The sequence below is a fragment of the Hyperolius riggenbachi genome, chromosome 3 (genome assembly GCF_040937935.1).
Source record: "Hyperolius riggenbachi isolate aHypRig1 chromosome 3, aHypRig1.pri, whole genome shotgun sequence".
Lineage (NCBI taxonomy): Eukaryota > Metazoa > Chordata > Amphibia > Anura > Hyperoliidae > Hyperolius > Hyperolius riggenbachi.
This window is the reverse complement of record NC_090648.1, coordinates 346,962,407-346,978,833: the sequence shown is the minus strand read 5'-3', so window position 1 is coordinate 346,978,833 and position 16,427 is coordinate 346,962,407. Positions and strand designations below refer to the sequence as shown.

The following is a 16,427-nucleotide window of genomic DNA, read 5'->3' as shown; positions in this document are numbered from 1 at the left end:
TAGATCTGAGGTGAGATTTGTGTAAGAATATTAGCTATATTGTGCAAATTTTATGGTGACATCAGGTCTGTAGAGCGGCTGGAACTCTCACTACATTGGCAATAGGTGTGCACTCTAAGTTTATTGCACAATTAAACTTAAGTCTTGGCAAGAATGAAAAACATAGAAAGTGTTTGGCTGCCCTCCCAGTTTCAGTTCAAATACAAAATGTTAATGCTGGATGGCATTGCCATGGTTTCGTAGACTATCCTGTGCACAAAATATTAACCATCTAATTAAAGGTTGCCACACACCATACAATTTTTTAAACATCTGTTCAATTTAAGAATCGCAATCAATTTTTCTGACTGATTGTAACATTTCAAAATTATGACCAATGTACTACACTCGTATGTTCAATGTTTCCCCAATTATGATAAAACTGATTGGAAACTCTGACAAAATTGCTAGGGTGTGTATATTAATAAATTGACAATCTAACACACACCATACAATCTTTAGAAAGATTGAAGAAAAATATCTGGCATTCCGGATCGATAAAAATCGAAAAAAAACAGGAAATCCGATCGGATTTTTCAGTTGAATGGAAAAAAAGCTTTTGATTTTTTCCGGGAGATCCGATCGTTTCTATCGAATTTACGTAAAATCGGATCATTTTATTGTATCGTGTGTGGCCACCTTTAGCATTGCTTGTATTGATCATTGGGATCCTCACATCGCACAAGTACATGCATTTCACAAGCACATGCATTTCAAAGTGTTGGTTTTAGGTAACATTTAGGGCCCTTTTACACTAGTGTCATGCTGAGTTGTGTCACGTTGCATCCCATTTGCCAAAATGAGACGTAATGCAATGCAACTCAACCCAATGCATTGCGTGTAAAAGGGCCCTTAAAATGTACTTTTAGGCTAGGTTCACACTGGGACATTGCATTAAGTTCCCTGTAAAAAAAAAAAAAGGAACGGAGGGGAAAAGCCGCACTGCATGGTAGACGAGTGATGCATACAGTGAAGCTTACAGTCAATGAAAAGTATGCTTCACTGCAACTCCATGCTGTCTGGTAATGCATGGCATGCCTCACATTATGCCAACTGATCCCTCACACCGAACTGCTAAAGCGCCAGTGTGAACGTACCATTACAATATAATTGCATCAATTTAGCAATGGGATTCTATTATCCTTCGCAATGCACCAATGCGAACGTAGCCTTGTTGTTAAATGGTAGAGATAACAGAAGGTGCAGAGAACATTAAAAATTGTTCTACTTGGAGATGAGAGTAATGCAAAGGTAATGACAGCTTACCTATCCATGCAGAGACGCTGAGGGCCTCAATGTTTACATAAAAACATGTAGACTTACCTGCCATAATTTCCTTTTTTTACTTGTATGTGCCACCAATTTTGGAATGTTGAGGAAAATGGCTGATTAAGGATTGCTCACTAGCACCTTTTTCTGACACTCTCCTGGCCTTCTCCCACATAATATTAATATTTAGTATTTATAAAACATTGACATCTTCTGCAGTGCTTTTACATAGTGTGTATAGTCTTGTCACTACGGCTCAGTGCACACTGGGCGGATCCGCCGGCCGCATCCGCTTGAAAATCCGCGTGGCTAATGTATCTCTATGGGCTGGTGCACACTGGCGGTTTGAGGTTTTTAGCAAGCCGCAAACGTGCCTCTTGCTGCACGTTTGCAGTTTGCTTAAAACCTCAAACCGCCGGTGTGCACCAGCCCATAGAGATACATTAGCCACGCGGATGCTGATGCAGATGCGGCCGGCGGATCACATACCAAATCCGCTCGGTGTGCACCCGGCAAATATCGGCTCTCTGCTCCCAAAACCACTAGCGTTTTGACGATCTGCTAGCGGTTTTGGTGTGCACTGCCTAACTGTCCCTCAGAGGAGCTCACAACGGGTAATCCCTTTTATAGTCGCATGTCCATCACAGTCTAGGGCCAATTTAGGGGATGCCAAGTATCTGTATGTTTTTGGAATGTTGTAGAAAACCATAGTGCCCAGAGGAAACCCACACAGACATGTGCTGGGATTGGAACTGGGGACACAGCACTGCAAGGCAAGAGTGCTATTTACTAAATCACACATCACACCATTGCCCACTATACTGGTGCAGATGGTTGGTGCAGAAGTGCCCAACTTACTTGGCATCCTTTGCCTCTAATACTTTCACAGACTGTAACTGACAAGTATGCGGATCAAATTGTCTCCAGTGACTGCAAAACTGTTGCAGGTATCCTACCTAATAAAAGCTAACTGTCGCTGCGTCCAGCAGTTTTGGCTCTGTGTCCCAGGATTTTTGTTACTGAGCATGTGCGCAGTAACTGACAGCTGGGACCAGGGAGCTGGACGGGCGAGCGAGGTGGGCAGGTGCGGGCGAGCGAGGTGGGCGGCGATTGCGTGCGCAGAGCACGCATGCACACTGGTGGCGGCGGCGGCGGCCGTAGACCTAGAGCCCGTTTTTAAAGGGGCTGGGTCTACTAGTCCTCTATAATAAAACCCCTGTGTCTGCGTCACGCTGTCCATGTGTAGCTAGGTCCGTGCTTTTTGCTACTGCGCATGTGCGCAGCACGGACCCAGCCTCACAGAGACAGGAGGACAGGGACGGGGCCAGGGAGCCAGGCAGGCATGTGAGCGGGCGGCCGGGTGTGCGGCGGGTGTGTGCGCACTAGTGTTGGGCGAACACCTGGATGTTCGGGTTCGGGCCGAACAGGCCGAACATGGGCCAGATGTTCGGCATGTTCGGCCCGAACGCCGAACTCAATGGGAGTCAATGGGACCCCCGAACATGCCCATTTTGGGGGCCCCATGGGGTCGCAGGCATAAGGGGGGAGCATGCCCCGGTCGCGGGGGGGGGTCGGAAATTCCCCCCACCCCCTCCGCTAGCGCTCCCCCCTCTGCCCGCTTCCCCATACAAAAAGTTTGAAACAAGTTCAATAGTACCTGGGCTGGTGGCACTGGCTGGCAGTGGAGTGAGGAGGAGGAGGAGTCCGAGTAGCAGAGTGACGTTGAGGCCGGGCAGCGAGCGGTTCAGCGCTAGTACCCTTGTGGTACTTCCGCCCTTTCTCTGACCTCACGTCCTCTGCGTGATGACGCATACGAGGGTACGCGTGATGCGTACCCTCGTATGCAGAGGACGTGAGGTCAGAGAAAGGGCGGAAGTACCACAAGGGTACTAGCGCTGAACCGCCCGCTGCCCGGCCTCAACGTCACTCTGCTACTCGGACTCCTCCTCCTCCTCACTCCACTGCCAGCCAGTGCCACCAGCCCAGGTACTATTGAACTTGTTTCAAACTTTTTGTATGGGGAAGCGGGCAGAGGGGGGAGCGCTAGCGGAGGGGGTGGGGGGAATTTCCGACCCCCCCGCGATCGGGGCATGCTCCCCCCTTATGCCTGCGACCCCATGGGGGGCAGTATTCGGCCGAACAGGGCCCTGTTCGGCCGAACAGGGGCCCTGTTCGGCCATGCATTCAGTAGTTCGGCGAACCCCGAACAGTTTGGCCGAACACCACCAGGTGTTCGGCCGAACTCGAACATCACCCGAACAGGGTGATGTTCTGCAGAACCCGAACAGTGGCGAACACTGTTCGCCCAACACTAGTGCGCACGTACATGTGCGGCAGGTGTGCGCGTGTGCAGCGGGTGTGCGCGCGTGTGCAGTAACAGGCGGCGGCGAGAAACACAGACCCTAGAGCCCGTTTTTAAACGGGCTTGGGTCTGCTACGGTAGTTTGTGAATAAAATGGCAGCCAGTACTGTATACTCTCCATATTAGAGATGCATTTAAAGGACAGCTGTAGTGAGAAGAATATGGAGGCTGCCATATTTATTTCCTTTTAAACAATACTAGTTGCCTGGCAGACCTGCTGATCTATTTGGCTGCAGTAATGTCTGAATAACACCAGAAACAAGCATGCAGCTAATCCAGCCAGATCTGACAATAATGTCACCTGATCTGCAGCATGCTTCTTCAGGGTCTATGGCTAAATGTATTAGAGGCAGAGGATCAGTAGGACAGCCAGGCAACTGGTATTGCTTAAAAGTAAATACATAGCCCTCTCGCTTCTGTTATTCCTTAAAAAGTAATATACATTTATATATGTAAATAAACTGGAATGACTGCATGTAAATAAACTAAAAAATGAAATCACTAGTGAAATCCCAAACACAACATTTCATCTAGCATTATTATGATCATGTGCATATGTTGACAATATGGCCCAGAACAAAGCAGAGCTGATAACTGATGCGGAGCGCCATATACCATGATGGATAAAGGAAATGCTGGTATCTTGCTCTAAGCATTCTGTGATTTATCAGACATGATTAATGCATTCACACTCCTGCTAGCAGAGGAACAAGAGCTGCACTGCAGTGACAAGAGTTATATATATATATAAATAGGACAGGTTAGTGTGAAGATGGGAGGAGGCCTACATATCACTGTGAGTCTGCCAGGCAATGCAGAGGCTTCGCCCAACACATATATCTGTCTCTGGCCACCCGCCCTAGTCTGCCCTGTACCTTAAGTTACAGCGATAGGCACAAGGAGAATTCTCAGCTTTCACCACAAAGAGGTCATTCCTAATCTGAGAATCTGAGAATCTATCAGTTTAAGTTGCTTGGTGTGGAGCATTGTGTGCTGCAGTTTGTTTATTAATCAGTGGAGAGCATATGCTCCAGTGGCTTACTTATCATTAGATTCATCTCGATAAAATTGTAGGGAAGAAAATTAATTTTTACCGTGGCCCACAGGTAAATAAGGGAAGACAAGATATTTACACAGGCATGGCGGCTTTCATCTGTACTTGATTGTGTTACAAGTGCTTTTTCTAAAACATTACACCTTCCTTTATTAAATGAAGGCCTTAGGCTTTTACTTAATAACTTATTACAAGAAAGCAATGATGTGCAATAAGTCATCAGATTTGAATGGTACAAAGACGAACCACATGCCGTTATGATAACAGCCGATCATAAAGAAGAGTTCCACCAATGAAAATGGCTTCTGTTTGTTTGTCGCTGACCCCTCCCACAGTGTGATGTCATGACCAAGGTCCTGACAGTTTGCTGTCTGTGAACACTGTTGCATTGTGGGAAATAATGGCTGTTTCCAACTGCCAAGCAAGCAGTATCTCCCTCTGTGCATAGAACTCTCAGTAATGAACATTCTGTACAGATCACCTGGCAGAATTAAAGATGTCACCACCCAGTGGCGTAGCTAAGGAGCTGTGGGCCCTGATGCAAGTTTTACAATGGGGCCCCACAAGCACTTTATACATAAGAATTGATGTGGCACACCAAAACCTGCCAATGGCAACTACAGCGTCAGAGGTGCAAGAAGGGGATGGGGAACAGTTTGTTAATGATTACCACAATTCAAAGTATCTATAGAAGTGATACTATAGAAGAGCACAGGACCAATAGAGAGCTAATACTGTAGTTGAGGGAGGGCCCTTCGGGACCCCTATGGCCCAAGGGCCCCGATGCGGTTGCAACCTCTGCAACCCCTATTGCTACGCCCCTGTCACCACCAGTGATAAATTTCAGAATGTAAATCAGGGGGAGGAAAGATTTTACAATGACTGACACTGACTGAATATTCATTATGTTATTTCATCTTTAAAGGAAACCAGAGACGGGGAAAGTAAAAAAAAAATTATACATACCTGGGGCTTCCTCCAGCCCCATCCACCTGGATTGCTTCCACGCCGTTATCCTCCACAGTCTGCAGCTACAAGAACCGGACCCATCACTGATGTCATCGGAGCCAGCTACACAGGAGAAGTGCGCCCTCTACGTATCTCTCCAGCGGCTGCTGGAGAGATGCGCAAACAGCGCACTTCTCTTACACTAGACTGGCTCCGACTGATGGCAATGCGGGGACCCGGTTCTCGTAGCTGCAGACATTGGAAGACGGCGCCGTGGGAGCGATCCAGTTGGATGGGGCTGGAGGAAGCCCCAGGTATGTATACATTTTGTTTTACTTTTCGTCTTTGGTTCACTTTAAGGGGAACCATAGTCAAGTAACATAATGAATACAATTGCTTATTGTTTTACAGTACAGTAGAGGCTCGTTTATCTGACACCAACCGGGATTGGCTGATGCTGGATAAGTGTGGTCTGATTGCTTGAGACTTAATGTTAAAAGTAGGCCCAGCTAATACAGAACTATACCCCACTGTATATACATACCATGAACTCTGTATTTAATGTTATAGTACAGGATAAGCCGTTGAACCAGCAGAGCTCACAATCAGCCTAAGAAGTTGGCCTTCACCACTGTGAGTACTGCCGGTGCTAGTTAGTTGAGACTACTGCTTAGTTGAGTTCCGAAGAACCGGGACTCTAATGTATTCATTTTGAAATGATTTAGTCAGCGTTTGCCATTGTGAAATCTTTCCTCTCCCTGATTTACTTTCTGAAATGTATCCCAGGAGGCAACATTTTTATTACTGACAGGTGATCTCTGCGCAATGTTCATTAATAAGAGTTCTAAAGCCAGTAGAAAAGATCTCTAGTGGGAAGGAGGGGCTACATACCAATATACTATATATAGCTATAGGAAGTGTTTCTTATGCTGAAACCAGGATATTTAAAGAGTATCCTGAATAATTGACTGCATTCTACTACATGCCTATAGGAAGAGTTATTTCCATGTCCACAGAAAAAGTCTGTCTGGTGCCCTTCCCACCTCCTGTGGGTGATGATGGGATAAAATGTCCATTAATGGTACAAGTTTTAGCAATTGATCTTAATTGCGATAAGATCATTCAGATCAAAATAAAAGATCATATTTAATTGATCCTTCAGCAATAAAGAATCCAACCCACTGGAGTGCCAGACCATCAGGCTTAGCACCCTGTTCCCCTCCTGACCCCTCCTCCTGGGAGCTGCTCCACGAACCTTGCGATGCCTCTGTACTGCAGTTGGCCCAGAATTGTCGCCCTATCATTTTTTGATATATTTTTTTTTATTTAAAAATTAGGATACATTTTTCAAATTGATTGTAACATTTCAATCTGACCAACACATCAGACGTGTGTTCAGTTTTCCTCAATTATGAAAAAAGATAAAAAAACGTCACTCCAAATCAACTTGTATTGAAAAAAAATGACAAATTTGATCACATTTCTCTGTCAAATAAAACTTTAACATTTTCTGTAAAACTGATCGTTTTTATTGAGAAACAGGAAAGTCATATCTTTTTACTGTATCATATGCATGGCTCACACACATATCTAGTCCTTACACTGGTGTTTCCAGCAGGCTAGAGGAAGCTATTTCCTGGGAGCCTGTGATCGATAAGCAAGATTTGAAGCATTTTATAATTTTATTTTATAATAAATCAGGAAGCCAGGACCTAATCTTAACTTTAAAGGATACCCGAAGTGACATGTGACATGATGAGATAGACATGTGTATGTACAGTGCCTAGCACACAAATACCTATGCTGTGTTCCTTTTTTTTCTTTCTCTGCCTGAAAGAATTAGGCCCCGTTCACACTTGCGTTTTTGCAAAAAACGGAACGGATGTCCGGATCCGTTCTGTGCGCATCCGGTTTTTCATCAGTAGGTGATCAGGTTGATATCCGGATCCGTTTTTAAAGAGATACAGACTATATAAATTCTTGTGGTCTGGGAGGTCTGCAGAAGCCCTGGGGTCATTGTTGGAGACAGCCTGACGTGTGGGGACCATCCTTGGATATAGAGACTGCAGTTTGGACCATGGATCCAGTGTTTTTGTACTGATTTTACTGGGAATTGTCTCCTTTTTTATTTTTACCTATACTATGTGGGAAGAAGGCGTGCTCCTCGCAGGAGATGGTGGGTGCACCAGGCAGGTAGCTGCTGCACCTGTAAAATCAGGTCCTCAGGTGTGTAGGGCCTCACCTCTTCGTCCGACATGCTGCCAAATATCTCCAGCCACAAGTCACTGCTGCTCCACTCCTCAAACGCTGGGCCCATGAAAACGCATAGGAAGTGGGTAGAACGTCCAGATTTTTTATAGCCAGTGTGTTGCCTCCTTTCCGTTTCTCATTGGTTCAGCTGTGCGGATAGTGCAGTCAGGATCCGGTCTGGGTGCGGCCGCCGGATCCGACGTACGTGAAAAATAGAGCAAGTTGGAAAAGTGTCCGGAGTCCGTATCCGGTCCGTATCCGGTCCGCGTGGAACGGACGAGTATGTACGCATCCATAGACTATCATTGGATTGCCAAACGTCCGTTCCGTTTGTACAGTATACGTTCCGGATCCGGTCCGGAAAATCCTGACTGCTAAAGCAAATGTGAACCCAGCCTTAAATATCAGGTATGTAAGTGGCTGACTCAGTCCTTACTTAGACAGGAAGTGACTACAGTGTGACCCTCACTGATAAGAAATTCCAACTATAAAACACTTTCCTAGCAGAAAATGGCTTCTGAGAGCAAGAAAGAGGTAAAAATGGGAATTTCTCATCAGTGAGGGTAACACTATAGTCACTTCCTATCTGAGTCAGGACTGAGTCAGCCACTTACATACCTGATATTTAACTCTTTCAGGCAGAGAAAGAAAAAAAGGAACACAGCATAGGTATTTGTGTGCTAGGCACTGTACATACACATGTCTATCTCCTCGTGTCACATGTCACTTCGGGTATCCTTTAATTTCTCCCTTTGCAAAGATGCCATAAATGCTACCATCGTTATATATATCAGATTATGTGATAGCTTAGTGCCAAGTGCAAAACCGTTCAGTGAGCCGCAGCAGCAAATTAAATTTGAAATAACTCCAGGCTTAAAGGGTAAATCCACATTAGTAGAAGCATTCACATAAAATATATCATCACTGCACAAGACATTTTGTAATTGAATGCCATTGTATATTTTCGCTCGCATAAAGGTTTACTGTGCGCATAAAGGTTTACGCGCGTTTCTTAAAGCTTTGTGCGTGCTAACTACTTAGCACCCTAGTTAGCACGCCCAAAGCCTTTAGGCGTGCTATCTAGGTTAACACCGCTTTGTGAATCGAGCCCGTAGTGTGTGTGTGTGTGTGTGTGTGTGTGTGTGTGTGTGTGTGTGTGTGTGTGTGTGTGTGTGTGTGTGTGTGTGTGTGTGTGTGTGTGATTTTATAATTATTTTTTACCTGTAAATTACATTTTAATCATTAATGATATTTAATGTTAACAATATTTACCTGTAAATTATATGAATTCTGTTACTATTTAGTTCATATAATGAAAGGATCTTTTAATAGTGGTTAAAACTGGTGTGTGGTATTGAAAGAGTAAAGAATACTGTAGAATGGAGGTGTCAATAGCTTTGTTACAGTGCAACTGTAGAGCCTCTGATTTGTAAATAATTTGATTATAATTGAATTGTGAAGAGAGATCACCATCACTGTAGTCCTGCCAATCATAATTAAATCATTTACAAATTGGAAGTGTGATGACATTATTACAACAGGTCCAATTGATAAATTAGGGGTAGCTCTACTTTTAATTTATTGTATGAGGGTCATCTAGGAAGTCACATCAGCTTTCATTTTATCAACTAAAGAAACATTTTATTTAATTAATTTGTGATGCACTGTGGGTTCAGATTATTTCATCTCCAGTCACACTACCAGCGGAGGCTCCTTGTCAGTTGGCGGATGCTGTCCCAGCGGACTTCCAGGACCGGCATGCTCGGGCAGCACAGCTGCGTCCTACTAGGCATTCTACTAGCCCCTTTATGCGTATGGCAGGGGTGTTGCTACAGCACTGATGCAAAGGTCAGGGTATTTAAACCCCGATCAATCAGGGCTCAGTGCTGTTGCATCATTCTTACAGCCGCGGTGCGTATTTACACTGTTCCTTTGCCAGCTCTGTCAATCTAGTCTTGCTAGCCAGTCCTGTCATGTCAGTCCTGTCACGTCAGTCCTGTCAGCCTTGCCAGTTAAGACTGACCTTCTAGTCCGTCACACCAGTCCTATCTTCAGTGCTGGCAGATCTGTCCCCTTTTTCCATGCCTAATGGCAAGGTTAGCCCCTCCTTTTCTTCTTGTCTCTGGTGGGACAGTCCTAGGGGTCGTGACCTGGTGAGCACTAGGCAGAAAAGTTGTCTGCCACCCATTGGGGGTGATGGCCCATCATCCCTTGCGGCGAGCGCTGCTGAAGACCATTGCTCACGTAGACTCCACACCCTGGGAGTCCCTACTCCAATGACCGATGCCGATATCAACAGGACCCTGATACCTCCATTATTTAAGCATGTATCATATCTTTTTTTACAAGGTTTTGTTGTAGTGGTATAACACTCCTCACCTATGCGTTGTAGGAATTGAAGTGGGCTTCATGTTAATGCTGCAGAACTATCAGTTACTAGCATACTGCAAACATGTGACAAGTGGTCCAGGGAGAGGATAACCTGACAGATGTAAGTTCCCTTTAGGGACTAGAGTTGGACATCGCTGTCATAGGCAATGGATACAAACATGTAATGTACTGTACTCATTCAGCCTCCAGTAACTGATCCTCAGTGTCCTACAGTAATTTCTCCACCAAGCAAGTTTTTTTTGTTTGTTTGTTATTAGGATTTTAGCAATTGAATTCACTTTCTCCTACAGTATATTATATGATGTTCAAGAAAACTTTTTCACTTTCATGAAAACTAAGTTTCATTGTATGGAAATATACTAATATTAAGTAAAATTACTTCCTACTGTCTTTGTATGGTAGCAGAGGCTTGCGGCAAGTACAAATCTGAGTTGTTGTTGTTGTTTTGCATTAGGGGCTAGAGTCACTAATCTTTACAGTGTGCTGGTAGCACATGTACAGATTAGCATGCCTTATGCAAGTAGGGTAAGCCACATTATGCAAACGACATATGTATCTGCAATGTATACACTGTGTGCATTACTCAAATTACACTAATTGCATGATGCCTGCTAATCTTTATGTATGCTGTCAGTGCATTGTGCAGTTCTTTAAAGGTTCAAGAAAAGTGCGAAGAGAGGCATATGATTTATCAGGTAATCAATTTGTCCTTCTCTGATTGGCTGGTCTGAATCATCTGATCATGTGTTATACTTTAACTTCCTGTGAAGGCGTACAAATTGATGTATTTCTTCAGGAAATAGTGGAGAAATTCAACAAAGATAATTGATCACCTCTAGTTTCTATTACTATGTTGCTAGTATGAACATGACTCTTAGGAATATGGCACTATAACTACTTTTTATGTATTTATTAATAATAATAATGTTAACAACATTTGTATAGTGCTTTTCTCCTGTCGGACTCAATGCGCTTGAGAGCTGCAGCCACTAAGGGCGTGATCAGTAGGCCATTTTGGAGCATTAGGTAGTCTTTCCCAAGGACTCCTTAGAGCCCTTTTCCACTGCAAATCACAATTGCGCTGCAATTCTGAATGCCATTTGCTTCAGTTTAAAGATACGAATTAGGAAAATTGCATGAAAATCGCACTTGGTAAGCTCCTATCGATTATGCCTAAGCGCAATCGCACAAAAACTACAGCAGGCAGTGCAATTACGTCTTGGTAAGAATTGTAACACACAATCGTTGTGGTGGAAAAGGGGCACAACGATTACATTGTTAATCATGGTGTCTGTGGGATTTCCCAAACGCTGGAAAAGTTTGTGTGATCTTCCTAATAGAAGTTGGATTTTCCTAGTGGAAAAAAGTTTCTACTGAATAGGTAATTGGCTGCAGCCAGGATTCAAACCCTAGTTTTCTGTGTCTGCCATCTGAACACTGTTGACATACCAGTCTCTGTGCAAACATTTGCTATAGTGTCTACAGGCAACTGTGTCATTAACAAGAATCATCATTATTAATAATATTGATATCTGTGTTTGCAGCCTGAGGAAGAAGGACAGGAAGCTTTGGAAGAGCCTGCTGGTGAGCCTCTGCTGGAGCCAGAAGGGGAGAACTATGAGGAAGCCCCTCAGGTGAGACCCTCAGAACATCCACACTCCACATGTACATTATTCATTCACTGGCCACAGGCTCACTTGAACGTTCAGGGCAGTTTTCAGGCTATATAGTTCCCAGATCTACATAGCGCCTTCCCGCGAAAGTAAATCACTTTTCTGGGAACCACATGCTGCATATCTACGTCCTCCTTGGCATCTGTATCATTAGTAACAGTGCCCCTTGTGAAAACATGTCACCACAGGGGTGCACCATTACCACTTGGGATGGAAGGAGAAAGACGATATGTAGAGCGTTTGGACCCCGAAAGGGAGGGTTGCTGCTCCCTGAATCTCTCTGCTCCACCCACTGCTACAACCCATGCCCCGGGTCTCCCATCTGCCCCTAAAAATTGGGGCTGTGCGCATCCATATATTTGCTTCCTTGGTAAATGTGACAGTGACAGCTCCTTGTATTTTTATCCAAAGTTGTCTGTGCAATTCCCTGCAGCTGAAATGTTTGCTTTCGTCAGAAACCCTATTCTGACCTGTCTCTAACTGAAAAATACTGTTGCCTCATATAAAACTAGTATAACCCTAAACTACTAGCCTTTCCCTGCAACCCCAACCTAGCATACCCCCTGCCCACCACTATTGCAAAGCACTCTTCCTTTCCCATATTCTATTATAAGATCAATCCTCCCCAGTGCTGCATCCTAACACCCTTCCCCTAAAAAAAGTCTAGCCTACCTCCTTGTGTTAAACTTTACCCCACCCATCAAATCTAGCATAATTGTCACTACAAACATATCAGGACCTCCCAGCAACTAATACTAGAGTTTCTAATTCCCTCTCCTGAGGGGTAAAAAAGGTGTATTTGAGTCTCAGTTTGTGTTGATGAGTTGTACCCTTTACCTTTCAGGGCAGGGTATAAGACAAATCCTCCCAAAATGGGACCCAGACTACAATATAGAACGCTAAATTCAAGGCTATTTCCTACAGTCTGGACTTATGCTCTTCACATTTATTTGGGTTAGCCGGTTGATTTCTGGTTTTATGAAACTAAGGGCTGGATGCATGAAATGGCTATCTGCACACGGCAGTTTTACTTGTAGTAATGGAAGGGGAGCAGCGCACACTATGCAGTTGACCCAGCACACATTAACGAGATATGGGCCCGTTTCCCCTAGGAGTGGTGCGACGCGGCTACATAGCCGCATTGCACCGCAGGTGTCCTGAAACACATGCACGGCAATGGAAGTGTTTCCACTGCGTGCATGTTGTGCGGAGCGGTGCAGAGCGATCCGAGAATCTGCAGCATGCTGCAAATTCTCGCATGTCCGCATCCGCCCGCAGCCGCGTCCCATCTCCTCAATTGACTTCCGCATCGGGAGATGCGGAAGTGATGTGATGCGGCTAGATAGCCGCATTCGCATCACTAAGAAGTGGAAACGGGCCCTAATGCGCAGTATGCTACTTGTGTAAGTGGTGCACTGAGTGTTACCATAGCAATGCATGCGTAACCCCGGTAACAAGCATTACTCTATTAGCGCTGCTCTCTTGGCATTACTACTGGTAAACTTGCCGATTGCTGCCTGCATCAGGCCCCATGTTATTGAAGCTTTTATATATTTTAAAGGACTGAGCTATCCAAAGTGCTTTGATATCGTTATGCTTATTCAATATCCTTGTATTTATTTTTAATTATCTGTTTCTTTTGCCATCCTACCTAATAAAACCCCTGTGTTTCTGTGTCCCATGTCCGTGGGTGTGTCCCTGCTTTGCGCTACTGCACATGTGCCGCAGGGACAGCCGTTGTTCAGACGGAAGCAGGACAGCCAGGGGGCCGGCTGGCGCGACGAGTGTGTGCGCGCATGCATGCTGACAGGTGGCGGCAGTGACGAACCCAAAACCCATTATTAAATGGACTAAGGACCCTAGTAACAATATCTCCAGGGTACTAACCCCGTCCAGTGTGCAACACTCCCCATCACCAACGGGCGGACAACCTGTCCTATAAAGAAACATCTTTGTAATATACAGCTCGTTTTTCTTAAAGATATATGGTAAATCAGTCCCCATTCATATTCACCAAGTCACAAATTTCACCTCTACAATAAATGCTATTAAACATTGATATTAGTGGCAAACTGGCAATAGCCCGCATATTTATTGGAATCTAGCATCCTACTTCATGATTAGACATATAAAGCAGTTTGGGAACTGGTCTATCTGAAAGCTTCTCCCTTGTGGATGCTGTGCCTAGGCAGACACTGATCATGCTAAAAATGGCTGATTCAGAATCAATCTATAATGGCACCCTGTAGCCAAGCTTAAAGAGCATCTGAAGTGAGAATAGTATCAAGGATGCCACCTTGCTATCAAGTTTCAAAAATGCAATTTAAAGGGACTCCGAGCAGTGCAGAAACTATGGAAAGATTCATATCATTTTAAAGCCCCCTTTTCCTCTTTCCGTTGATATATACCGTAAATCGCCGCCCTACGCCTTTTAGTTGAAATTCCCGTAAACCATAGCATTACATTACATTGGGAAGAACTTTTGAAACCTCTAGCGCCCAAACGCTAGAGGTTTCAAAAGCTCTTCCCAATGTAATGCTATGGGGTTTTTTTTACAAAACCTCATTGCTCCAGTGTGCATAGACACATAGGATAACATTAGCAGCAGATTTAAAGGGGTTCTGTTAGGGGTTTCTGAGGAGAAAAACAGACCCTTACCTTGGGCTTCTATCAGCCCCATGCAGCGGTAACGTCCCACGCCTTCCTCCTCCCAACTGCTGTTCTCCTCCGCCGGCCCCGGTCTAAGCGGCATGGGATCCAACTGCGGCTGCGCTACAGTGGCCGCGCACCCGCTCGCTTCCGCCTGCGTCATCGGAAGCTTACTGCGCAAGCGCAGTACAAGGCTCCGTTGTACTGCGCCTGCGCACTAAGCCTCAGATGACGCGAGCGGAGGCACGGCAACGCGCATTATTCGTCTGTGTGACAGACGAATAATAGCCCGGTGCCGGCTGCGGGGAATGGCAGATGGGAGCAGGACGGCGTGGGACATTACCACTGCAGGGGGCTGATAGAAGCCCCAGGTAAGTGGCAGTTTTTCTCCTCAGGAACCCCCACAGAACCCCTTTAAAAACTCAAAACGCTCAGAAAAACTCCTCTGGTGTGCACCAGGCCATACTTTTTTTTTTAAACAAAGTAAGCAATGGCACATTCCACATATGTCTGTCATTTAACCCCGGTAACAAGCATTACTCTATTAGCGCTGCTCTCTTGGCATTACTACTGGTAAACTTGCCGATTGCTGCCTGCATCAGGCCCCATGTTATTGAAGCTTTTATATATTTTAAAGGACTGAGCTATCCAAAGTGCTTTGATATCGTTATGCTTATTCAATATCCTTGTATTTATTTTTAATTATCTGTTTCTTTTGCCATCCTACCTAATAAAACCCCTGTGTTTCTGAGTCCCATGTCCGTGGGTGTGTCCCTGCTTTGCGCTACTGCACATGTGCCGCAGGGACAGCCGTTGTTCAGACGGAAGCAGGACAGCCAGGGGGCCGGCTGGCGCGACGAGTGTGTGCGCGCATGCATGCTGACAGGTGGTGGCAGTGACGAACCTAGAACCCATTATTAAATTGACTAAGGACCCTAGTAACAATATCTCCAGGGTACTAACCCCGTCCAGTGTGCAACACTCCCCATCACCAACGGGCGGACAACCTGTCCTATAAAGAAACATCTTTGTAATATACAGCTCGTTTTTCTTAAAGATATATGGTAAATCAGTCCCCATTCATATTCACCAAGTCACAAATTTCACCTCTACAATAAATGCTATTAAACATTGATATTAGTGGCAAACTGGCAATAGCCCACATATTTATTGGAATCTAGCATCCTACTTCATGATTAGACATATAAAGCAGTTTGGGAACTGGTCTATCTGAAAGCTTCTCCCTTGTGGATGCTGTGCCTAGGCAGACACTGATCATGCTAAAAATGGCTGATTCAGAATCAATCTATAATGGAACCCTGTAGCCAAGCTTAAAGAGCATCTGAAGTGAGAATAGTATCAAGGATGCCACCTTGCTATCAAGTTTCAAAAATGCAATTTAAAGGGACTCCGAGCAGTGCAGAAACTATAAAAAGATTCATATCATTTTAAAGCTCTCTTTCTCCTCTTTCCGTTGATATATACCGTAAATCGCCGCCCTACGCCTTTTAGTTGAAATTCCCGTAAACCATAGCATTACATTACATTGGGAAGAACTTTTGAAACCTCTAGCGCCCAAACGCTAGAGGTTTCAAAAGCTCTTCCCAATGTAATGCTATGGGGTTTTTTTTACAAAACCTCATTGCTCCAGTGTGCACAGACACATAGGATAACATTAGCAGCAGATTTAAAGGGGTTCTGTTAGGGGTTTCTGAGGAGAAAAACAGACCCTTACCTTGGGCTTCTATCAGCCCCGTGCAGCGGTAACGTCCCACGCCGTCCTCCTCCCAAC

The 16,427-nt window shown here is 44.9% G+C and overlaps 1 protein-coding gene across 3 annotated transcripts in view; it reads left to right on the top strand.

The window, feature by feature from the left end:
- The window catches only part of SNCB (synuclein beta), a 100,569-nt gene that overhangs the window by 72,495 nt on the left and 11,647 nt on the right, over nucleotides 1–16,427 (top strand). For all 3 annotated transcript variants that reach the window (XM_068272823.1, XM_068272822.1, XM_068272821.1), the window contains one exon: nucleotides 11,858–11,947. In XM_068272823.1, coding sequence (XP_068128924.1) covers nucleotides 11,858–11,947 — 90 coding nt within the window. The remainder of the gene's footprint in view (nucleotides 1–11,857; nucleotides 11,948–16,427) is intronic.